Source organism: Ipomoea nil, unplaced genomic scaffold (genome assembly GCF_001879475.1).
Source record: "Ipomoea nil cultivar Tokyo-kokei standard unplaced genomic scaffold, Asagao_1.1 scaffold2565, whole genome shotgun sequence".
Classification (NCBI taxonomy): domain Eukaryota; kingdom Viridiplantae; phylum Streptophyta; class Magnoliopsida; order Solanales; family Convolvulaceae; genus Ipomoea; species Ipomoea nil.
Genome location: NW_017618993.1, coordinates 391,995 through 418,599, shown reverse-complemented (window position 1 = coordinate 418,599; position 26,605 = coordinate 391,995). Strand labels below are relative to the sequence as shown.

Below are 26,605 nucleotides of genomic sequence, written 5' to 3'. Positions count from 1 at the left end.
AGGCAGGGGTTGATTTCATTTGAACTCACCCATATATATATATATATATATATATATATATATATATATATATATATATATATATATATATATATATACACACACACATAGTGATGTTCCTATGAGAACCACACTACCTCCCATGAGTCAATGAGAACCAATCTAGTGCATTAAAAAACACATGCTCCATATGCACACACGAATTTTGAAACCTCCTCAACTAATCTCATCGATAGATCTAATTTTTTTAACGATAGATCTAATTTTTTTAATGCACCAGATTGGTTCATGGAAATGATTGTTCTCATATGATCATCACTATCTCTCTCTCTCTCTCTCTCACACACACACACACACACATAGGAAAATTCTACGGAGCCATTAAATGTGTGCATTCTATGGGGCAGTGTTATGCATTCTGTGTTAGTATGGCGGTGGTAAATTTTGTGTGCGTTGCGGACTTGCGGTGGCGGCTGGTAGATGTAGTATTTGTGTATAGGTGTTATAGTGTCAGTGCATTGTTGTTGTAGTTGTGGTGTATTATATTGTTCTTAGGTTTTTTTTTTTTTTTTTTTTTTTTTTTTTTTGTCGTGGAATTTTGTTTTTGTTTTTGTTTTTATTTTTTCTTTTTTTTTTTTTACGTTTAGGCGTGAGTGTTAATATTAATATTAAAATAATTATTTGTTTCCATTAATATTGTCAGAGAATAAACAGGTTTGGAAAGCGTAGTGCTGAAGAAATGTTTGCCTTTTTTTTTTAAATATAATTATCATGGTTGGATGCTTCTAGATAGGTGGACTAATTTGTCCTTGACCATATATTTCCTATTATATTATGCTAATAATATCCCTAATTTTAGTATATGGATGTGTAGATCAAAACTGTGCATCTCCTGATATATTAGACCACAAATTAAAAGACCCTATGCGACCGCGAGCTCAACTAATAGGGTGTCTCAAATTGTAAATTTTCTTATCATCAATGCATATTTTGACAAGATAATAGTCATTGAAATTTTAATAATTATATTTGTTGAGTATTTATGGGTTGAAATATTGAAATATATTATGGTCTTGAAAAGAAAAAGTACGTACACAGCTAAAATATTTGATAGGTCGGAAAAGGCAAATATCATGTTGCTTGTTGCTGTGGATGATAAATGTGAAATTAACTTGCTTTAATTAATCAATCAAATGGAAAGAAGAAAAAGAAAAGTCATACTTTTCTCCTTTATTTAATTAATTTCTTTATTTCTTTTTGCTTCTTCTGCATTTTCCCCCAATCATTCCCAAGTTGAAGACTTAGCAATTCATTCCTCCAATTAAAAATCACTAATTCAAGTACTTGCAAGCATCCACACACACATATATAAGAGATAGATCAAATAAAAGCATCTCCTCTTGTTAAAAAGGGCGTTTTTTTTAAGAGCGCTCCAATAGAACACGACCAACAAGTGAATCAAATTTTACTAGAGTTGAATTATATTTAAGGATTAATGTAAATTTGTCAAGCCTAAGTTGCGGATTACTTTTGATGAGACATGTCTATCAAAGTCTTCTTTATCAGGTGACGTCAAAATTCAAATCTATGACCTTTGACATGAGGTTTGGCTCTAATACTAATTGAAGCATGTGTTCCATCTCAATTAAAAATCTAATTTGATAGTTGAATTGTACATTTATCTTTATATATTATATTTTTTTGGTGTAAACCACAATGTGGTCCGGGTCTTTCTCTGTCCGTTTAACGGTCCAGTCCACCCGGTTCGCTCCAAGAGGCACAGAAGCTGGCCCAAAGGGAATCTTCACTTGTGGGAATATATTATATACTCAACAAAACAAGTAGTAAAACGAAGGACTCTACAACTTCCGAAAAACATTACTCCTTCCTTTGCATTACCAACCAAACAATATGCCCTAAACTAAGGAGGTATATTCAATCAACAATTTTATAAACTTTTAAACACTTTAAAAATTTATTCTCTCCCTAAAACTCTGCTAGGGTTCCAGTCGCTCCTCCGCTTCTCCGAGGGTTTCATCAGTTTCGACCGGCCTTCTGCTTTCATCTCTACGGCGAGAGGCCTTTTTTTGCGAGTTACGAACGTACGCATGGAGACAACAGCAGCAGCCAGTGATGGTGTGGAAGGGATTACACGGCGGTGGGCAGACATAGCCCTAGAGGAGGAAGACGACGTCTTCGTGCCGACTAAGCTCTCCGACGATGAAAATGTGGTTGCAGCGAATGAAACGTGGCGATTGGTGGGAAGATTCCTCACGACGAAGATTATCAAGGTTGAATATATGAGCCAGGTCATGGCCTCGGTATGGCAACCGGTTAAGAGTGTCCAAGTAACTGAGATACAATCTGGACTTTTCTTGTTTGTTTTCCACCATGTGACAGACATGCAACGCGTTCTTGATGGCGGCCCATGGTCGTTTGAGAACCACACTCTGATCTGCAAGCAAGTTCGGGATGGTGTAATACCTGTTACGGTTCCACTTGATATTGTTGATATGTGGATTCAGGTCCATGAACTTCCGCTTGGTTATACGACTAATGTGATACTAGAACATATTGGCAATTTTCTGGGACATTCATTAAAGTTGATGACCGATTCGCTAATGCACCATGGAAAACATTCTATCGTATTAGGGTTTCAATTCTTGTTATGAAGCCTCTGAAACGACGTATGAAGCTTTTGAAACGAGATAAAACGACCTGTTGGGTAAATTTTAAATAAGAGAGACTTCATAATTTCTGTTTTTTCTGTGGTATGTTGGGACACCTGCACAGGTATTGTTTGAAGGCACGGGAAACGGCTATTCCGGTAGACCAATACCCCTACTCCGATGAATTGCGTGCCGGGCAAAGGAGGGGACCACGGAAGGTGGGGGCGTCGTGGTTGTTAGATAAGGATGGAAAGCCAATACAAGCGGCGGCGACCGTGGCTTCTGTACTGCCGGGAGGACCGGCCGCCGATGTCTCGGGGGTTTCGGATTCTGGCCGGCGGGGGCCCGAACCGTTTGTGGTAGCTACGGCGAAGAGAAGGAGGCAAGGTGGTAACGATAGCATGCATGCAAGTGTTATTAGTGAGGATGTTGCAATGACAGAGGTTCCAAAAACTTGTCCATGGCGGGTTCTGGCTCCCAGGCCCGCCCATCATCATGAGTACCCTCAACTGGAACTGTCGTGGCTTGGGCAATCCACAGACAGTTCGCGAAGTGACAGACCTTGTGTAGCGTAAGAAGCCCTAGTTTATTTTTCTCATGGAAACTAAAGTGGATCGAATACATGCTGAACGTATTCGTGTCAAACTTGGATTTGTTGGACTATTTTATGTTGATTGTGTTGGTTTAAGTGGTGGCTTAACTTTGTTGTGGCGAAAAAATAATATAGCAAGGCTTATGAGTTTTTTGAGGAATCATATTGATGTGGATGTGACTATATCTGGCTTTCCGAAGTGGCGAATGACATGTTATTATGGTTATCCAGAGCGCAATTGGCGTGCAGAAGCTTGGGAGTTATTGAAATCATTAGCACCACGGTCTACACTTCCATGGGTTGTGGTGGGTGATTTTAATGATCTCTTGTTTCAATATGAGAAGCGAGGGGGAAATCCGCATCCAAATAATCTCCTTCGATGTTTTGGGGAGACTATTGAGCAGTGCCGTTTATCTCAACTGCCTATGTGTGGATATCAATTTACGTGGGAGAAGAGTAAAGGCACCCTTAATTGGATTGAGGAAAGACTGGACAAAGTTTTAGCAACAAATGATTGGTGTTGTATTGTGCCTGGGGCAAGGGTGACTAATTTATTGACAAGAACATCTGACCACTCTACAATTTTTCTAGGAACTCATGATCTGGTTCAGAGAAATGTGGGTCAAAAGAGATTTCGGTTTGAGATGACCTGGTTATATGATGAGGGGTGTAGGAATGTGGTGGAAAAATCATGGGAGGAAGGGAGGACTGAAGGAATGCAGGAATGTATTACGCATTATGGTGATAGGTTGGCTCGCTGGGGTGGTGATCGTTATCATAAGTTTGGTGAGAAAATTATACAACTTCGTAGGGATCAGTTACATCTAAGGGGACACACTGATTCATCTTCCCTAGCTGAGTTCCAGCGCCTGGAGGAGGTACTGACCCATATGGAGGCCCAGAAGGATACTTATTAGAGACAGCGCGCCAAGCAACACTGGCTTAGAAATGCTGATGCAAACACAAAGTTTTATCACAGGTATGTCTCTCACCGTAGAAAGAAAAATATAATTCTTAAACTCATGAATGATTATGGGGAGTGGATGGAAGGGAAGGATATGAAAAATATTATCTTAAAATATTTTGATGATATTTTTCGTTCTGGTAATCCTGTGAGTGGTAATGATTTATTTGATAATGTGATTCCATGAGTTACCCAAGCTCATAATGAATCATTACTCTGGCCCTTTGAAATGTATGAGGTAAAAGAGGCACTTTTTGCCATGTTTCCTGTTAAAGCACATGGCCCTGATGGAATGAACCCGGGATTCTATCAGCACTTTTGGGATGTGGTGGGGGATGATATTTCGAAATTTATAATAGATTGTCTAAATACCCGCTCTTTTCCTTCTGGTTTAAATGATACGGATGTTGTGCTAATCCCAAAGAAAAATACCCCTGAGTTGGTGTCTGATCTTAAACCTATAGCTTTGAGTAATGTGATTTATAGAGTCATGGCTAAAATGATTACTCATAGAATGAAGCCTATGATGGAAAGTATTATATCTGAATCACAAAGTGCTTTTATACCTGATAGATTGATCACTGATAATATCCTCATAGCAGCAGAAGTGGGGCATTATTTGAATAGAAAACAATGTGGAACTGTTGGGTGGAGTGCTCTTAAGTTAGATATGGCAAAGGCCTATGACCGTATGGAATGGTCCTTTCTTCATGGGATGCTTCTGGCTCTGGGTTTTGATGTCAGATCGGTGGAATTAATCATGCTTTGTGTAACTATGGTATCTTATAACTTCTTGATTAATGGTTCCCATAGCAGCCTGGTAACACATACCCATGGCCTAAGACAGGGAGACACTTTATCCCCCTATTTGTTTATTATTTGTGCAGAAGGCCTCTCTCTGTTATTGAAACAGGCACAAGATAGAGGTTTGATACATGGATGTAGGGTTGCTAGAGGTGCTCCGCCTATCTCGCATTTATTCTTTGCTGATGATAGCCTGCTGTTCTTCAAAGCAAATATACAGGAAGCAACTGAAATTAAGAATTGTTTAACTACATATGAGAGTTTGACTGGACAGGTGGTCAATTATCATAAATCCAGTATATGTTATAGTAAAAACACTTGTGAAGATGACAGGGAAGAAGTGGCACAAATCCTAGAAGTGACGCAGACTCCTAACTTTGGGAAATATCTAGGATTACCCTCGTTTATTGGAAGGAATAAAAAGGCAGCATTTGCTTATTGGATCATGGAGCAAAAAATTGTTATCACATGCAGCTAAAGAGGTTTTATTGAAAAGTGTGGCTCAGGTTATGCCTACTTTTTCGATGGGAGTCCTTTTACTGCCTATATCTGTCTGCACAGCTATTGAACGAGTAATGAATCATTACTGGTGGGGTTCGGAAACTGACCATGGCATTCACTGGAAGGCATGGGATAAATTATGCATCCCAAAAAAGTATGGTGGCCTGGGTTTCAAGGAGTTAAGAGCATTCAATTTGTCAATGTTGGGCAAGCAGGCATGGAGACTACTTACTAACACTGACTCTTTGGCGTCTCGGGTATACAGAGCCAGATACTACCCAAAGGGATCTTTCTTTGAAGCATGCTTAGGAAATAACCCCAACTATTGTTGGCGCAGTATTATGGCATCTAAAGAGCTAATATGTAATGGTGTAAGGCGCATTGGGAATGGAAATTCTACCTTGATTTGGGATCACCCTTGGCTCTAAGATGATCTCGACCCTATGATCCAAACTGAAATGCCACCTCAACTGACTGGGGCTAGAGTTGCGGGATTAATTGACCAAAGCACGGGTACATGGGACTATCATTTGCTCACTAATATTTTCCAACCAGATGATGTGCCTAGAATTTTGAAGCTACCAATTTCCCGAGATTATGAAGACATATGGTATTGGTATGGGGATCCCAATGGTTGTTACTCTGTTAAAGATGGCTACAGATGCATTGTTGGAGACTATGAGATCAATAATAATGGGACCTTTAATAAATGGCTCACTTTATGGAAGATCAAAATCCCACCTAAATGGAAAACTTTTCTTTGGAGAGCTTTAAGTGATATCCTTCCCACTACTAACAATTTGCTTATAAAGAGGGTAGAGGTTAATCCGATGTGTGCCATGTGTGGGATCTCTAATGAAGACACTATGCACTCATTAGTTTTGTGTGATTATGCAAGATCCATATGGACTCAATTCAACATTCCACTCCCAAATATTGTGACAAATATTTTCCATGAATGATTTAGTACAATCTTAAATGTTCTAGACACTAATGGAATTATTTACGCAGCTGCAATCTTATACCACATTTGGAGAGCACGAAACGGAGCTGTTTGGGATGCCTGTCTACCAAGGCCAAAGAAAGTTCTTGCAATTGCTACCGCCACCATGCAAGCATGGCGGGCTGTCCATCACCGAACGACCGCCCATACGGCCGCCGAACACACTGCTCAGGCCGCCGCTGTTTCTGTCGAACACCCACTGCTGGCCGTCCACATTGTCCACGCCGCTACAGCTCTCACCGCCGAACAGCCACCCTCACCACCGTCGTTGCAACCTCATCAGTCCTACGTTGCAGCTACAAGGCCGAAAAAATGCTACGTGGATGTCGAGTATCACCATGGAGTGAATTCGGCCACGGTTGGAGCAATTCTCCTCGATGTCGACAACCAATATATTTCAGCCTTTAGCGCCCTCCTCCTGAATTGCTTCTCCCTGCTCATGGCCGAGGCGTTTGCATACAGAGAAGCCTTGTCATGGCTAAGGGCACGTGGTGAACAGACGGTACAGGTTCATACGTACTGTCAAACTTTATAGAATTATCTATATGCGCCGGACGCCCCGTCTCGATCATATATTGGTTACGCTATTGATAGTTGCAGAAATTATATGTCTACTTTTACTTTCTGCTCAGTCATTTATATTCCTAGATCACAGAATTTACTAATGCACACTTTAGCTAATACTGCTTTTGGTTTTACTACGGCCATGTATTGGGACGACGTCCCACCAAACTCTATTTCAGCTTATCAATAAATACAACCGCATTGGTTGACCTTCAAAAAAAAAAAAAAAAAAACACTTTAAAAATTTGGTGCTATTCGATCTAAATTTTTAAAACTCTTTAAAAGTCTTCAAAAGTATATTGATATTCAAAAACTTATTAGTTTTTATAAACTCTATCAGAATAGGATTCTGTAAGCTTTTCCTTCATTAATATAAATTGATGAAATTCAACCTATTAAGGACATATGTGGCTGACATATTCCATCTCTATTTGTTCTAGTTTAGCTCCTGTTGAATAGCTATACCTGCTTAGGTTTATATAAATAAATCATTAAGTTCATAAACTTTACATTGTATCAAGAGCCTAAATCTCCTACGAAAGAACTTCTTTATTTTTTTTTTCTCTTTCTAGCTGATGGCTTCTACTACCACTACGAATACCAATGAGGTCATTCAACTAAATGCTCACACACACTTCCCTATTAAATTTACTATCACCAATTTCTCAGTTTACGCCGACAAGTTCATGCTACTCTTGTTAGGCTCTGTTTGGCAAGGCTAAGCTAGGAGCTTATAGCTTATTTTAAGCTACTAATAAGCTATAAGCTCTGTTTGGTAATGTTCCAAAATAAGATCCTAGCTTAAAATAAGAGCTTATTTTGAAAAGCTACTTCAGGTAGCTTTTCAAAATAAGCTACTAGCTTCTTAACTTTTTTTTCCATCTTTACCCTTATTATTTTAAAGTAATGACATATTTTAACCTTATGAATTAAAATCATTTCTCTTCCCCTATCCCAACTTTCACGTCAATCCCTTATTATTATTATTATTATTATTATTATTATTATTATTATTATTATTATTATTATTATTATTATTATTATTATTATTATTATTATTATTATTATTATTATTATTATTATTAAATTAGCAATATGGCTTCAACCAATGACAATATTGCTATTTCATTATGGGATGCTAGATCATGATCATGCTAATAGTTTTATTTTAAAAATGTTTATTTTTTTTGAAGACGAACTGTTAAATTTTAATATATAAACAAACTAATTTAAATTTTATGAAGATGTCCTTTTTAGTCTTTTTACATTTATCAGCTTATCCAAAAGCTAATTTTACCAAACACTTTCAATCATAACAGCTAGCTTAACAGCTCTTCAATTTTCAGCTCCGAGCTTATAGCTTTTCAGCTTTCAGCTCCTTTTCAGCTTTCAGCTCCTTTTCAGCTATCAGCTCCTAGCTTATAGCTTTTCAGCTAGGTTTGCCAAACAGAGCCTTAATCTCAACCTACTGAGCTATGTTGGCGTTAAGAACCATCCGAATTCTCGGACCCTGCTGAAACCGTCCCCAACCCAAACCATTAAAAAATATCTTGTTATTACTTTTTGGCAAAGAAATATTGTAAACAAATGTATTATTGTAGCCTTTTTCATAATTATATACGGATTAAAGATAAGGGTCATGTCTTCAAGATGTATGATTCACATTCACTTTGTGTATATTATATCTAACTATAACGACATACACACACACACCTATACCCTAGTGAGTCATACACACAAACTATTGTATATGAAAAATTCTATAATATTAAAAAATTGTGGTATCTATTATTATAGATATATACAAAGATATGGGAGTGTTAAATAGTTGTTAGCTGATTGAGTTAGTGGATTCGATTAGTTGATAATTGATTACATACAAAATGATTTTATTAAAAAGATTATCGAAAAAGCTGCTTTGTAGCGTTTTGAATTTTAATGTTTTTGAACAATAAGCTATTACAAAAAACTAATTAATCAAACATTCATATTGATTGTTTAACCAAGTCAAACAGCTAATAGTGATCAAACAAACCTAAAATTAATTATTGGCAAATTATTGTGTGGACCATGGTCCACACAATGTTATGTGGACCATAACAAAAAGTACATTTTTATTATACTAAATGTACATTATTTTTGTACTGAATGTACATTATACAATATAATGTACACTCAGTACAAAAATAATGTACATTATACAATATAATGTACACTCAGTACAAAAATAATGTACATTCCTTCAATACAATGTACATTATTTTTGTACTGAATGTACATGATTTTTGTATTGAATGTATATTATTTTACAGTATACAAAATATGGTCCACACAATTAGTATGGACCATGGTCCACACAATAATAATTGCTAACTATTTTACCAAATAGGGTTGATATTTTTTTCAAGAATAATACTATTTTTTTTCTTTTATTTTTACTTCCAAATGTGAGAATAAAGTTCTTATATCATGGTTGACTCTACCCAAATTTAAAATGAATTTACTTAATAATTAAATATTAAAAAATCAATCAAATACGGTTACATTAGGAGGTGAATATTAGGACGAAACATTTAGGGGGCAAATTATGTTGTGCGCATGGTGCACACGGTTGTAAAAACAACGCCGTTTTGACTAAAAACGCCCGTTCACTTAAAAAAAAAAAAAAAAAAAAAAAAAAAAAAAAACCTGTTTCGATTCCCGACAACAGCATTATGTTGTGCACAATTTGAACTATATATCCAGAATCAATAAACTAAAAATCCAGAATCAATGAACTTAAAATCCATAATGAATGCACTAAAAATCCAAAATGAATGAACTAAAAATCCATAATGAATGAACTAAATATCCAGCATGAATGGAAAAAAAATCAGTTTCGATTTCCGTCTAAATATCCAGAATCAATGAACTAAAAATCCAGAATCAATGAACAACATAATGCTATTGAGGGGAATCGAAACTGAATTTTTTTTTTTAAGTGAAACGTGCGTTTTTAATCAAAACGACATCGTTTTTGCATCCGTGTGCACCATACATGGTGCACAGGGATGCACAGCATAACGATTGCATTTAGGGAAGGCGGGCTAAGGAGGTGGGTAGCATATTCTTTTTGTAAATAAAAATAGTTGTTTTAAAAGCATATGTTACTATCTTTTTATTATTTATAGTGATAGATACAATCTTACAATGTCTTTTTTTAATATTGTTGTAAAAAAATTTATTATTATATATTAAGCTTTTCTTGAAACCATACAATGATCATACACGTCTGTGGTTCAACAATTATTATGTACACCTTATAGACAAATGTACCGATGATGTTTTTTTTTTGGCCAAATTGAGCTCCAGATCATCGCTGTCTTGTCATTCGTCTCCATCAAAACAAGATAGATATATTATCTTCTTAATTTGATCAAAGATTTATAATTTTTTCTTTTTTGGAAATAAAGATTTATAATATAGTGAGTAAAATAAATATCTTGTATAATGATTATGTGTATGTATAGAAGGGGAAATAATTCTCTCCCAACAAAAGCTTCTTACTTTAATTAGACTTTGATCTCTTTAATAGTTAGAGCTCCATTTTCAATGTCTAAAGTACAATATATTATAAAGACAAATAAAAAATTAAAAATAAAATATCAATTTGCTAGAGGATAAAACATACCACTATATAAATTTTATCATTTATATAAGAAAAGTAATAATGTATGTCCCTCCATAATATGTCAATTATCAATATCATTCAGTGAAAAATAAATTCATATAAATAAACTTTTTTATTTGAAGTGTTGTGATTTTTTTTTTTCACTTTGTATCATTGTCTATTTTTGTATTTGAATTGATTCGCAATAGAAGTATTACTATAAATAAACTTTTATTTATTTATTTGAAGAATGATATATTTTATTGAATAGTTAACATTTATTTACATGATTTTTCTTCACAACCAACTACAAAGTGTAAATTATTTTTGAATTCACGGAAAGTTTTTCAAAGTGAATATCATCTCCAAATATGAAACACAACAGGAAGGACCTCCTTTCACTCTTCTTGGATTTTTTTTTTTATTTTATTTTTTTCCTTTTTCACATTGGTCGGGGAGAATGGGGGATAATGTAAGAGTGATTAGGAAAGAGAATGTGGGAGAGGAGAGAAAAAAAAAACAAAAACAAAAACAAAACAAAACAAAAAAAAAAATAAAAAAAAAAAAAAAAAGTAATCAGAGCGTGCAGTGCACGCGCCCGGCTTTTGCCCAAGGCTGTGCGCGAACGCGCACAGCCTTACTTCTTCTTCTTTCTTTTTTTTTTTTTTCCTGACAATATCCTCACATTTGCAGGACAATTCTTTTTCAATTATCCCCTCTCCACACTAGTTATTATCTCATGTAGGGAAGAATTAATGCTGAAATCTCCCCACAATATGCACAAGTGTGGATGTTCTTATGCTCAATCTATTTTTCTTACTTTTGCACCTTACGATTCTCGATTTTATGACTTGTCATACTTTGACCCCTAAACTTTCTTCCGTCCCCACTTTATATACCACTACAAGAAAAATAACTTTTAGTGACAAAAAATTAGTGACGGGTAGAAAAACCCCTCACTAAATGTATTATTTGTATAGTTTTTGTGAGAGTTAAAAATTACTCTCGCTAAAAGTTTAAGATTTAGTGACGAAATTTTAATTTTATATTTATTTTAAAAATATACTCTCACTATTGATACTAAATACTCCGTATGTTATTACTCTCACTATTGATATCTTGAAATTTTTTTCACTAAAATTTAATTCCCACCAAAACATTTTGGGCGCCCTTTCCTCTCCACCACCAGTATTATTCGAGTATAAACCCTCTGTTGGCAGAAGACGAGTAAACCCTCTGTCTCTCAATCTCTCTTTCTTCGAATCCTAAAATCCTAATCGCAGCCCTCTCTATCTTCTCTTGCTCTGTCCCTTAATCTCCACTCAGACACAGGCCTCTCTCCACACATCCCTCTCGCCTGTCACCGCTCCCTCGCGCCTCACCGAGTCGCCGATCGCCGCTCAGCCTGTCAGCCTCACCGCCTCACGACCCTCACCCATCTCAGACTCTTGGTTCACTTCTTCCAAGTTCCAACTATCAAGGTAAGTTACTGACATGCCTACTAATTTTATAATTTCTATTTGATTATTTGTTCATTTAGATAGTTTGATTTATATAAAGAAAATCACACAAATGTTTATTTTTAAAAAATTTGCAGTGTTTCTCCGGTGGCTTAATTGTTGACATTGGAAGAATTTTTTTTAGGTTTAGTTTTTTACTCTTGTTCAGTTTGATGATTTAATAACTATTGAAATGGCTTTTGCCACAATAAGAGAATGCTTTTGTTCGTCATGTGTTTGTGAAAATATCTCACTGAATATATGTTTTGTGCCCACGAGCTATGTATCCTTTCAATGATAAGGTAAGCATAAATAAGCTATGATTTTTATTATTTTTTCAGGGATAGATATGGTTTATGGTTTAATTCCATATGCTTTTTCATATTTGTCTTTAGCCAGTTTCCTTTGAGAATTTTGATGTTGAGTTCTTTGGATTTTAAATTAAAATTTAATCATTAGTGTCACATTCTCCATTATTGATTGTTGAACTGTTAGTTCTTTTTTGAGTGAGCAAATGGAGTGGTTTAATGTAGATTTATAGGTGGAAACTTGTAATATCAATACCAGCTGGTGAAGAACTGGAGACACCTCACTCTTTGAAGTCTGCCGAGGATTTAACTCTTGACTAGGTTATTGTCAAAGCTCTTATATGAATCTCATATTCTCATTATTTGCTTAATTCATTATCTGTTGATGGTTGTATCTCTAATTAACTTAGAGGGATTATTCTCATACTTTAGTGTCTGAAAGTAAGCTACTCTGCACACTAGAAGTACTGAACTTGTTATCTTATCTCTAGTGTTGGAGCCCTATTTCCCTGATTGGTGTCCCCCAGCCCCCTTCCTTATAATTTTAAAAATTTGGACAATTTCTGTAAGTTAATTAAATGTGATCCCACTTGTAACCTATATACACAAAAATCCGATGATTATCACTAGTTAGATTTAAGTTTTCATCCTTTTGGGGCATTGTCATTATTGATATTGATTTTTTACAGAACATTATACTAATTTGTAAAAATGTGCATCAAATTGCTAGATTGAAAATAGTTTATGCTGTTACCTAGTCAAGCAAGCTCTTTTGTCATGTCTTAAGATGAATTGTTTAGAATAATTCATCATCAATGTACATCTGCTACATAGTGAATGTTTCTTAAAGTTTCCTCTATCAAAGTACTTAATTCTCTATCCAAAATATCTCTCAATAAGTGACAATGTCCCTTTTTTGCTTCCACTAATTCTGTTATGTATTGGGCTCTGAGCAGGAATTTGAAATTGAAGAGTTGTTGCCTGAGAAGCAATCCAACTATGAAGGAGTATTTTATAATTATTTCAGCATAGGTTTGCACTTGGAGGTTTTTATTTTATTTTTTATTTATAAATATAAGTGTGGACTTGGGAGTTTGTGATGGTCACTTATATGGTTTCTGTATTTTCATCTTGCCAAATCCTTTTTAGTTTCTATAGGATGCACTAATTGGAGTAATTGCTATGCATTAATTTATTTATTGTTTTCAGATAAAAGAAAACATATATTGCTCTAAAGTGCTAAAGAATATGCTATGAAACCTATCTATTTGCCATCCAAAGCTTTTAACTATGAATTCCTGATTGTTCTACTTTATTTGTTCATAGATCAAATTATAGAAAAGATACAGTGGGGTTCAGGCATCACTAGCAGAGAAAGATGAGTACTACTTAGAGAAAGGTAGGAAGTTATTTTGCAAATTATAGTTAAGTTGCAATATTTTACTGATTTATTATTTGCCAAATCTATATATATATCCAAAAATACTGCATCCCGTGACACAATACACTTCTTGATCAATTAGAATATAGGAATATGCATTCATATATTACCACTTTCTCCACCTAACAGAAGTTCCAAGCATGGAAAATTATTGTTATTTCATTCTTTTATATTAATTCTTGAAAGGTTGATTTTAGTGGTAAGGTTTGTGTGAGATGAAAGTAATGAACACAGCAAATAACACTCAAATAGGTGAAAGGAAGGGCTTCACTAAGCCAACTCTTGCTTATATGTTTTTCTTCTTAGTGTATTAATGGTGAGCAGCTTCTATGAAAAGATGTAGACAGTACTTAGCGGTTCAAGGCTTGTTGGTAAATTATCCTAGAAGAAACTGCTACAAGAAGACAACCACATAACTTAAGAAGAGAGTTCTATCAATCGAATGACTTTGTGGATGCTGAGGTAATTTTCTCCAACACTTGCTCTGGTGGGTGTTTGTAATTGTTTTCCTAATTTTCTTTTGTTTCTCTTGGCTTTTATTTTCAAATTACCATTTGTATCTTGTTTCACATTGCGTATTTGTTATCATGAATGAAGAGCATTGAGCCATTGATGAATTCATGCATTTATTTATTATTCTTAAGATTAAGATTTTGTTATGATGATTTAGATGTGACAATTGATAATTCACCAAAACAGAAACCAAATCCAAGAGCATTGAGCATTTTATGTGACAATTCATATGCCACAGTAGATGTCACCATTCTCCTTGCTCTGTTACAAATTTGATAGATCATTTGATGAATTCTAAGCCTGGAAATTGTATGTCTTAAGATTATACTAAAACATTTTGGCGTTTTATTGACAGTCAACAGGTAGAGGCTTGTGATTCAGAAGTTGGAAGTGAGATTATAAGCAGGGGTTTGACTATTTGAGCGCACCACTATTGTTGCAAGACTTGAGGCAAAATTAGTTCAAATGCAAACGAGTTGAGGCAAAATACATTATTATCACTATTTGTTATAATTAGTTTCTTTATTTTTAGTCTTTACAAAGTTGTATGAAACATTTCATTTTGGTAGTGATGATGAAGTCTTTTAATATATTGATTGAGTTTACTTTGATTGTATTATGGTAAAAATTTTAACTTTTTCCTAATACAATATCTATAGTTACAACATTCATTAGTGAGAAAAAAAATGTATTACAAAAATTAATATTTAATGAGAAGTAATAATATACACAAAATTAGAAAAATAATATTTGGTACTAAATTATAATTTTTAGTGACGGGCAAAATTTAATATAATGAGGAAAAAATTTATTAGTAACAGTAATATTAATGACGGGATTTCCCATCGCAAAAATAACGTATTAGTGACGGTAAATACACTATCACTATATGTTTATTAATGATGGGATCATATCCCGTCACTATTTGTTTTTAACCTCGGAAGAAATAACGACGGTTGGTGACGGTAAATTTCCCGTCATTAAAAGTCTTTTATGATGGTTTTTGATTCTTTAGTGACGGTTTTACCTCTCACTAATGAACAATTTTCTTGTAGTGTACCCAGCCATTCAATATTTGCACTCTTACCCTATTAGCTTTTGCAATTTATATCATGGATCGGGTCCATATAACATTATAGATCCTGGGTTGAAACGACAAGGTACATAATTTATACTTGTAAGGTACAAAATTTCATAACATAAAGACACAAAAAATCACAACACAAGACACATACACATGTTATATATTTACTTATTATTCAAATTAGATTTAGGTACATAATTTGTGTTGATAAACACAAAGTTTCACAACACAAAACAGAAAATTATAACATAAAACACAATTAGTAATTTGTTTTAGATACAAAATTTATACTCTTAAGGCACAGAACATAAAACACAAAACATAAAAACTGACAATATAAGACACATGCACATGCACCAAGATTCACAGTGCAATGTAAACCTCATTCATAGTATAACTATATAAGGATTGCTTAGGGGGCGTTTACTTCATTTCTCTGTTTTTCCTTTTCCATTTTTCCATTTCTCCATTTTTCCAGTTTTCCATCTCCATTTCTCTGTTTTTCCATTTCCATTTCTCCAGTTTTTCATTTCTCCAAATTTTTTAAATTTCATTTTACAAATTCAAACTTCAAAATAAAAAAATGCAATAAATTAATACTAAATGTGTAAAACTAACGAAAATTAATAAAAATATATTACTAAATAAATTGTAATTGTTATAATCATTACACATAGTTTGGTTATAAAACAAGAACATCATTGATTACAATCTCCCCATATAGCATTTGCTATGTCTTCTCGAACTTCATGCATAACATGTTGTTGAGACATATCTAATTCTATGGGATCATTTCCACCATTGCTTCCACTACTACTAGGCATTTCCATGTCTTCCCTTTCATATTCGGTAAATAATTGGTCCATAGCATCATGCATCCGTATAAAATTGTGCATTGCACAACAAGCGATAGGAATTTGGACTTGTCTTCGCAACGGATAACCATGAATGTATTTAAGAATTGGGAACCTCGCTTTTAGTAACCCAAAACACCTCTCTATGACATTACGCAAGGACGAGTGTCGATAGTTGAATAGAGCTTGCTTATTTCGTATTCGTCCTCGTCCACGGAACTCATTTAAGTGATAGCTCTCCCCACGATAAGGTGCCAAAAACCCAGGAGTATTTGGATAACCGGCATCGACAACATAGTAATAACCTATATAAATGTTATGCACATAATTAATAACGTATTTATAATTTTCAACAAAGTAATTTACTCATTTAAAAAAAAAAAAAAAGGAAGAAGAAAACAATATCATACCTTGAGAAGGCATAGGAAATCCATGTTCAGGTTTTGCAATTGCATCTAAAAATATGCGGGAATCATTGGCACTTCCCTCCCATCCTGCGTGTACGTAAGTAAACATCATGTCATGTGAACAAACGGCCATGACATTTTGGGTCACCATTGAGCCCTTTCGACCACGATACATCTTTTGTTTTGATGTTGGTGCCCAAGCTGCCACATGTGTTCCATCAATGGCACCTATACATTTCTACAATAAAGATTGTAATAATATTAACAACTAACAACAACAACAACAACAACAACAACAACAATAATAATAATAATAATAATAATAATAATAATAATACCTCAAAATAAGGATACCATTTTGGATTCCGTAAGATTTCTGGTTGAACAGGTCCTCTATTTTGCGGTCTAATGATATCATTCCCTAAGCGTACAAGCGCCCGTACCGTTGTCTTCACACATTTATGAACAGTTGCAGTTGAATGTTGAAACCTTTCAGCTACTATACGTTGTGTGCATGCTTGGCATAAAACATTAAGACCCATAGCCAATTGTTCTTCTGCACTAACATTTCTTGTATCACGTAACACTTTCATGTTCTTCAACCTCTTACATAGAATAAAGAATACATCTGGCTTCACCCTTAATTGTTCATAGCATCTTGTAGGGTGTCCAAATAATAATTCACTCATGTATTGGTTACCTGTGAGTGCAGAGTTCCTACACGGCATCCTGTCTACACTTTCCATTAGTAAACATGCAGTAGCAAGGACAAACATGTGCCCAATTCTTCTCTTCATCTCCTCATATGAGTCATCTGAACTAGTTGAGTCATTCTCATCACTTGTTGAGCTATAATATGCATTTTCATCAATAGTTGAGCTATAAGAAATATCATAATTGTTGTCTGACATTACTTGTCCAACACATTATAAAAAGTTCAAACATATATTAATATAAACACATGCTCATGGTATTACAATTTAAAACACAATTAAAATAGTCATAATACAACATGTCAAAATACTAAAGTACAACACATAGGAGTTCATCTACTAAAGTACAACACATAGGAGTCAACATACTACAACACCTTGATAATAATACTAGGACTCTAGGAGTTCTGATCACATAGGAGTTCATGTACTAGGAGTTCTGATCGACATACTAATCAACATACTAAAGTACAGTTAATATGTTCATATACTAGGAGTTCTGATCACATAATATAAAGAACATGTTCATCATACAAACAACAATTAATACAATATTGATTAGAGGGAAAGCAACCAAGCCAATCGTCTATCTTCGGGCATTGCAATAAAACCATTTCGGTGAGCTTCAGACGTGGCAAGTTTTTCAAAAGCATGATTATAAGCTTCTGAGCTAAGAGTTGAGAATGTGTTTAGAATTTGCACACTTCTCGTCATACTATCAACATGGGTCATTCCCGTACTCATTTCACTCGCAGATTCTTCTCGGTGTTGCCTATGTTGTTGCCTAAGTTTCTTTTCCTTTCGCTCCTCTCTCCTGTCATGTAAATCTTCAGACATTATACTGTTGTACGACACAAATGCAGAAGCAAGTTCATTTCTCCAATTCTTGTTAACACTCATTTTACCACTACCAGTCATCTCATCTGCACTTCGTTTGCCCTTAGAACTATTCCCACAACTTCTAGGTAAGTTGTCTGTATCAGTCATTATAAAGTTATCTTCATTTTGCCTTTCTTCATTGGAGTTCACTGGTTGTTGCGTTGAAGGGTTCGCAAGGCCTCCAGTAGCATAGTTGTTGCCAAAAATAAGACAATACATCTCATAATGTTTGCAACCTTGTTTGTATAGAGTTCTGAATATCTTGTTTTTCTACACAATAAAATAAGCATCATCAGTGTCATCTTTATTATATTAGTGCACTATATTATATAAAAGTATAATTCATACCTTGAAGAAACTCTCCCAAACTTCATCATCTGCTATAGCCTTATTTGTTTCAGCATTGAATGTTACCCCAGTGTGGTTTAACACCTCTAAGAACCGCTTGTGTAAATCCTTGCATCTGTTATACTTTCCACACAACTGACCACCAGTATAAGCACATCCTGTTTTCTCTTTAAGTTCTTGACTCATTTCATTCCAGGAAGAGGACTTAAAAACAGGCTGTCCATTAGGGTGCCGTTTGATCCTATCGTATAAAATATCAAGAAAAACGACCAAGGTACTATCCAACCACTTTGCATCTTCGTCATGCGTATTCCGTAAATTACTCATCTACAATTTTCATTAATTATTCAATTTCCATTAAAACCTTGTTTAAAATCAAAACCTCATTTAAAATCAGAACATTACCATTGAGCTAACATCAGAACCTCATTTTGAGGTTCTATAATCAGAACCTCATTTTGAGGTTCTCAAAACAGAACCTCAAAATGAGGTTCTGCTGGAACCTCAAAATGAGGTTCTACAATTAGAACCTCACTTTGAGGTTCTAAAATCAGAACCTCAAAATGAGGTTCTAAAAGCAGAACCTCATTTTGAGGTTCTCAAAACCGAACCTCAAAATGAGGTTCTACAATTAGAACCTCATTTTGAGGTTTTAAAATCAGAACCTCAAAATGAGGTTCCAGTTCTGCTGGAACCTCATTTTGAGGTTCTATAATCAGAACTTCATTTTGAGGTTCTTAAATCAGAACCTCATTTTGAGGTTCTCAAATCAGAACCTCAAAATGGGGTTCTGTAAGTAATAGAGAAATTAGATATGAGATAACATTCATCAAAATAAATAAAAATAGGTTTAGATAATTACTTGTGGACTTGGACAAGATCCTACAGAAGATTTTGGAGAGTCCGTGTTGAGTTGTTGAGATGCAAGGTTCACCAAAGACGGTAGAGTCACCGGAGTTCTTGTGCGGCTTGTCGGAGTGCTGCTACGCTCCTCTTTGCTGTACGTGAAGGAAGGCTGCTACGCGAACGATTGGTAAAAGGAAAGAAGGCTAATGGGAAGAAAAAGGACTGGAGACGAGGGGAAAAGAAAGAAAGAAGGCGAAGGAGATGATGGGAAGGGGAGGGAGGCGATAGACTACAGTCAGTCCAGGGAGAGAAGAAAAGAAAGAAGAGAAGGACTAACCCTAGAAGGAGTAATAAAAAATTATCGTAAGCTAGATTCGAACCAACGACCTTACTTAATTTTACTGTTCACACGCGTTTTATTCCATCCTTCCATTTAGAGAATGTTGTTTTCCATTTCTCCAAAATTGTATAAGAAATGGAAGAATGGAGATGAGATTGAAATTGGAAGAATAGATTTAGTAAACAAGTTCTCCAATTCTCCTTTCTCCACTTCTCCAATTCTCCATTTTTTTGGAGAATTCTCCATTTTTCCAAGTTAGTAAACGCCCCCTTAACTTTTCGCCTAATCTCACTTTGTACATCATTCCTCCTACATTTGCACATTAGCCCACTTAAGTCCACTTCTCAAACAAATTTGTATCTATAACTTTCTTCTCTTAGCCAACATAGTTGGCGTGGTAGTTCAGCACCTCGTCCCTTAAGCATGAGGTTGGGGATTCGATCCCCACCCATGTGAATGGAGCAAACCATTTGGCCAGTCCCCTACCGCTTAGTACCCTGACCGTAGGGACGGGGGATTAGTCTTCTCATTCAACAACGTATATTTTCCAATGAAATTGTAGTATAAATAAAATGATACTTTAATGTTGTTATAACTTATAATGAAACTACTGTGTGAAAAATATTGTCAAATGAAACTTTAGTAAAATTAAAATAATACTTTAGTATTTTTATAATAAAATTAGTGTGTGGAAAATGAAACTGAAAAAGCTACTAATGTTATTAAAAAATAATTTTTGTCACACGCCTGACGCCTGTATTTGCCATTAGGTTTAGGTTTATTTTGATTATTGAGGAGCTAACTGTATTTGGAATTCCAAAAATTTATATTACACGCCCGTATTTGGTTTAGGTTTATTTTGATTTTTGAGGCGCTAACTGTATTTGGTTTAGTTAGGAATCCCAAAAGCTTAAAAAAATTAAGCACGCCCAGTGGGACTCGAACCCACAATCGCTTGATTAGAAGTCAAGCGCCTTATCCATTAGGCCATGGGCGCTTGTTGTGAAATTTGGAACGTTAAATGTATTTATCTTAAATCAAAATAAGGATGCAAATGATGGCAGCAAACCGCAATTAAGTTGCAATATGTTGGTATGTGACTAAGTGTACATACAAACACTTCTGGCCCAGAAGAAGAAGAAGAAGAAATTGTACACTAATAGTTATTGTTATTATTATTTTTATTATTATTTTTCCTAAATACCTTGTGATTTGATAGTATTACTGTTACTTTTTTCGGCATAATTTGGTGGGCAGATACTATAGATAGGTTAGAGTGGCTTCGGCAAATTATGTTGTGCAACCGTGTGCACCATGCATGGTGCACACAGAATTAGATTCATAATTTCTATACTATAGATTCATAATTATTGAACTCTATATTCACAATTACAAAACTCTATGTTCATAATTTTCAATGTTCATATTCACTGCTGGAAATCTCGCGTTTTCCGTCCAACCGTAAATTGGTCGGTATTTTACTAAAGATTTCAACTTTCTGTTACTAAAGATGGGTGGACGAAAAGTTGGTCGGAATTTCCGTCCAACACTTGCGCGTTGGACGAAAATTCCGACCAACCTATAGTGTTGGTTGGTAGAGTCGAATTGACTGATAGGTAGAAATTAAAATAGTAGGTATTTTAATATTCGTCCAACGTAATATTGGACGGAAATTTAAATATTTTAGCTAGTAGATATTTTAATTTTCGTCCAAAAAAATATCTAATTAATTTACTTCTTCACTTCCACTCTTAGCTTTTTCGTTCACCGCTTCACCGCCATCTTTGGTTCTTCGTTCACTACTTCACCATCATCTTCCTATAATGGCGGCGACGGACTGTAGCTGCGATGACGACTTCAAGCTTTGAGCTTCAGATCTGCGACGACCTTCTTCAATTCATTCTTCTAGCTTCAGATCTACGATGACCTTCTTCAATTCCTTCTTCTAGCTTTAGATCTGCGATGACCTTCTTCTTCCTTCTAACTTCAGATCTGCGACGAAGAGCTTCCGGTACATACTTGCCACTAGTACAAAACAGGACATAGGAGAACCCACCACCGTGGATCGCCGCGCCAACGTCGAACACCGTGTCCACCCACTACAAAAAAAATAACTTTTAGTGATAAAAAATTAGTGACGGGTAGAAAAACCTCTCACTAAATGTATTATTTGCATAATTTTAGTGATGGTTAAAATATACTCTCACTATTGATACAAAAAATATTTTTACTCTCACTATTAATATCTACCAATTATTTCACTCAATTCTAATTCCCACCAAAATTTTATTTTTGGGCGCCCTATTCTGCATAAAACTTTACAGCCACAGCCTCCAGCCCTCCACCTCTCAGAAGCCGCGACAACCTCCTCTCACTTTCTCAAGCGAAATGTTGAAACTGATTTCTTAAATTAAAAGACAAAAAACCCTAGACTTTCATTCTCCAAATCTATTTTCTACCAAATCCTCATCTGCTCTCTCTAAACGTACAGCCACCACGCCAAACCTTCACATCTTTCGCCGGCGACTTATCTGTTCTCTTGTGAGCAGCGGCGGTGACCAGAGCGAGGCAGTAGGGGAAAGCTTGGGCTACGATCTGCGGCGACGATAGCGACAGCAACAACTGCGAGCACCACGGGCTACGATCTGCGGCGACAGTAGCTCTTTCTGACCGTCGCCCATCGCCACACCGTCGTCGTCTCCGCTACCCAGCCATAGCCACAGCCGCCGTAGCAGCATCGCACAGCCTCCATCGTCTCGGCCTCCGCCACAGCCGCCGCACCAACCATTTTTGAGCCCACATTGTCAGTCCTATTTTACTGCTTCCGTAAGTCAATCCCGAAACCCTTGCTTTGAATCTCATTTCTGTTTTGTTGTTTATTTGAGCATAAAAATTAATGGTGAGACTTGAATACAGGGAAAAAAAAATTAGGGCTGTATGTTTGACTTAATCGATGCTAAGCTGCTAGATTAGTTTTGGGGTGATTTTGTTTGCTTGATAACATATTTATCAATTTATGATGAAGCCACATTATTTTGATCATTTAATGATTTTAAAGAGAACACTTTCCCTTGCATTTCAATATCCATCCAGTATGTATTTTTTGGGTTGGGTTTGAATCATATTGATATTTTGTGGATTTCTAGAGCACTTACAGCATTCGACACAATGTCCATGTTGGTTACAGTTAGTCCTATATTTGGTGCCTATGGTTGCTTTTCTTCATTGCCCACTCAACACAATAGAAGGATTTTCCAAGATGATTTATGAGTTTGGTTTTGTGTTTTACTCTATATTACAAAAACTGTTCAATGATATAAGTCTTAATCTTTTTTGATGGTTTAATTGCCTTCAGTTAACCATCTCTAAAATATGTTGTGTTACTTGTTGCAATGTTTTTATATCCCCTAGTTTTTGAGAATAAAGTAGGTATCAAGTTCTGAGAAGACTATCAATTAATTGACACACCACCAGAAGTGTGTGCTTGTGGATACACAGGGTGATGGTAATAATCGAAAAATTACAGCTTTCTTGGGTGGTCTTGATCTCTGTGACGGTCGCTGTGATACACCTGAACACCGTCTATTTCATAATCCAAGTCGTATTAATTTTCATTTGGACTCAAGAAAGGCAAGTTTTGCTAATGTGGATCCCTCCATGTATTCTAGTGAATTTTATTTGACAACTTCACACGTACACTGCAGGAAGTAGAAACAACTCCTGCGTATCCAGATATATGTTTTGTCGTTGATGATTTTGATTCTACTTTTGATGGAGTGGTAATGCATTGGTTCTCTTCTTTAGTATTGGTAGAATTACCTTGTTACACTTGTTGCTGTTCATAGATGCATTCAAGCTTTAGCATGCTGTTCAAACTCACTTTGATGAGGCTGTTTCCCCAATTGCATATATTTATGTGTCCCATATGATGTCCTCATGTATGCATCTCTCTCATGTATGCTGGAAGGAACTGTATGCTCGTGGTGACAGTATTCAGGTGTTGCATCTAGACCCATCTCCTCTTACTTTCCTTTACTTGCATAACAATTGTGGAGTATCACTAATTTTGAATTAGGATGTAAGAATTGTGGAGTACATCTCTTATACTAAACAAACTTTAGAATTAGGATGTAAGAATTTAGAAGTTTTCTATTTTTTCTGTGTTAGATTACTTAAACATAAAAGACATTCCTTTAATTTTCTTCTCATTTTGTAAAATGCATAGGTATCTACTCATTCAGTGTTAGATTACTTATATCACGGTCCATTTTTGGTGAAGGTTTACACTTGATCAACTTCATTGAAGGAGGTTGTGGATGCTGCATTGATCAAAGCCATTGAAGCAGTGCCGGATTTGAAGGCTTATTTCGGTGCAACGAGCATACTTATGTAGTATCAAATAAGTATATTTTCATACTTCAAGTAGTACGGAGTATCAATCAAGTAGTATATATTTTTTATGTTTTTTATGTTTTTTTTTTTTTTTTTTTTTTTTTTATGAACATGAACATGATTTTTGTTGTAAATAATTTTGATGTTTAAATATATTTTCAATTTTCAATTTAGTGTGTATTAATTTGTTGATGACATAATTTATTAACAACAGTTATAAATAAAATTATGGTAATATAAAAATAATAAAAATATTCCATATGATTTAGGATTTTCCTACCAACAATTGGAAGGAAAATAACAAAATATAATAGGTGAGTTTTCCGTCCAACGTTGGGTCGGAATTTCCGATTTTTGTTCGTTGGACGCTATTTCCGACCAAAAACTGTAGTTGGACGGAATTTCCCACGGAGGTTTTTCCGAACGTTCCTTTTGGTCGGTATGTTGGACGGAAACGTCGTTTCCGACCAATATATCGCGTTTTCCGTCCAACAAATGTTGGACGGAAAATGCGAAATTTCCAGCAGTGATTTCCAATTGTTGAACTTTGTACTCACAAATCACTGAACTATATGTTCATAATTTGATAACTATACAGTTTAGAAATTATAAATCTATAGTATAGAAATTATGAATCTACAGTTTATAAATTATGAATCTACAGTTTAAAAATTATGAATCTACAGTATAGAAATTATGAATATGTAGTATAAAAATTATGAATCTATAGTATAAAAATTATAGATCTATAATATAGAAATTATGGATCCAATTCCATGTGCACCTTGCATGGTGCACACGGTTGCACAGTATAACGCTCCAGTGGCTTCTTATCCCTCCTAAATTTCCCCTCCTATATTTCTTCTTTGGTGAGGCCCCAATCATTGGGTGAACCTAAATATGCTAACTAACCACTAATTAAAAAAATAAATTTAAACTAATCAAATGATGCCAAGTCTGTAAGGAAAATAAATTAGGGGTATATAGCATTACTCAAAAAAAAATGACAATTTTTAAAGTCATGCACCGTTAATGAAAATGTCATTAAACTCGTGAGATCAAAAGTAAAATTAACTAAAAACCCACTAAAATCTGATCAAAAGTAATTTTATGTGGGGTATATATTTTAATTTCTTTATCTTTTCTTGCATACTATATTGGTATCTAATATGATCCTACAAGATTAGATTGATCAACTCAAATCTCAATTATATCTCATTTAGGAGTAGCTCTCCTAATAGCGTTACTACATACACATCAATTGAACTGAAAACATTTTATTTGAAAAATAGCTCCGTTTTTAGAACCGTTTTAATTTGGAAGTGAAAATTTAATGTTTCACACTACGATGCATTAAAACATTATAATAATTATCTATTATAATGACATTATTTAAGGGAAAAAAAAAAAAAACATATTAGTAGTCTCCTTGTCAGGTCAACCAAATTACAGTTGCTGAATAAAGAAATGCACCTTTTTCCCCCATGATTCTTGCTTAGAACCAAACGACAAAATTAAGGTTTATCTATCTAATCCGATCGGATCGGAGGAAGAAATGATAAATAATTAAGGTACAAAGAAATAGCAAAAATGGTTGTAATTAAATTATATTATCAACAACTGTACTCAGATGTCACCTAAGAATCTACAACCACGTAAGACATAGAAGTTGTCTTATTGTTTTGTTAAGGAACTATGATGAACGAAGCTAATTTATTCTGATCCATGGGAGAAATTAGAAATTTGCTAATTTTGGGAAATTTTAGTGATGTGACTAATTAAATTTGTGAATAAAAAAAATTAATATTAGTGAAGTTCTCAGAGTGTAGCGTCATCGTCACGTTTAGTGCTAAACTTTCAATTTATTCACCCTTAGTTCTTCAACTTTCTAATTTAATTAGCCGTACTCTTTCCATTAGTTTAAGTAAAGACAAAGTCAAAATCAGGATCCAGGACTATTTAAAAATTTTGAATCTTTGAAAGACTATGATGACTAACTTGAAAGTTGAAAGATTATAAATAGTTAAATTTGAAAGTTAAAAAATCAAAGAGTTAAATTGAAAGTTTAAAGACTAAATATGGCTTCAGAGGACCCCAGTTAAGCAGTGATTCAGTAGGCACTATTTAAAAAATAATAATAATAAACAATGTGCACACCAACATTTAGCCTATCTGCTGAGCCCTTGAGTCATCATAATTTACATCTTCCCAAATGCTTTGTCAGACCTATGCCCT

At 34.9% G+C, this 26,605-nt stretch overlaps 3 protein-coding genes, 1 long non-coding RNA gene and 1 other non-coding gene across 5 annotated transcripts; 2 read left to right on the top strand and 3 right to left on the bottom strand.

Annotated features, from left to right (window-relative positions):
* Positions 1-5,988: 5,988 nt before the first annotated feature.
* On the top strand, positions 5,989-7,068 carry LOC109153922. The gene is made up of 2 exons (XM_019301816.1): positions 5,989-6,415; positions 6,518-7,068. Exons 1-2 carry the CDS (start codon positions 5,989-5,991, stop codon positions 7,066-7,068), a joined length of 978 nt encoding a protein of 325 aa, XP_019157361.1.
* Positions 7,069-16,268: 9,200 nt separating this feature from the next.
* Positions 16,269-17,250, bottom strand: LOC109153896. The gene is made up of 3 exons (XM_019301795.1): positions 17,191-17,250; positions 16,856-17,090; positions 16,269-16,750 (listed from the first exon to the last, which is right to left on the bottom strand). Exons 2-3 carry the CDS (start codon positions 17,025-17,027, stop codon positions 16,290-16,292), a joined length of 633 nt encoding a protein of 210 aa, XP_019157340.1. The 5' UTR covers positions 17,028-17,090; positions 17,191-17,250; the 3' UTR covers positions 16,269-16,289.
* Positions 17,251-18,109: 859 nt separating this feature from the next.
* On the bottom strand, positions 18,110-19,863 carry LOC109153895. Its single transcript, XM_019301793.1, has 3 exons — positions 19,655-19,863; positions 18,793-19,119; positions 18,110-18,714 (listed from the first exon to the last, which is right to left on the bottom strand). Exons 2-3 carry the CDS (start codon positions 19,117-19,119, stop codon positions 18,124-18,126), a joined length of 918 nt encoding a protein of 305 aa, XP_019157338.1. The 5' UTR covers positions 19,655-19,863; the 3' UTR covers positions 18,110-18,123.
* A 1,039-nt stretch (positions 19,864-20,902) lies between these two features.
* TRNAR-UCU lies at positions 20,903-20,975 on the bottom strand. The gene has a single exon. It is a non-coding gene; the product is annotated as a tRNA-Arg (tRNA).
* A 1,367-nt stretch (positions 20,976-22,342) lies between these two features.
* LOC109153897 lies at positions 22,343-24,469 on the top strand. Its single transcript, XR_002049629.1, has 3 exons — positions 22,343-22,804; positions 23,405-23,975; positions 24,258-24,469. It is a non-coding gene; the product is annotated as an uncharacterized LOC109153897 (long non-coding RNA).
* The last annotated feature ends 2,136 nt before the right edge of the window (positions 24,470-26,605 follow it).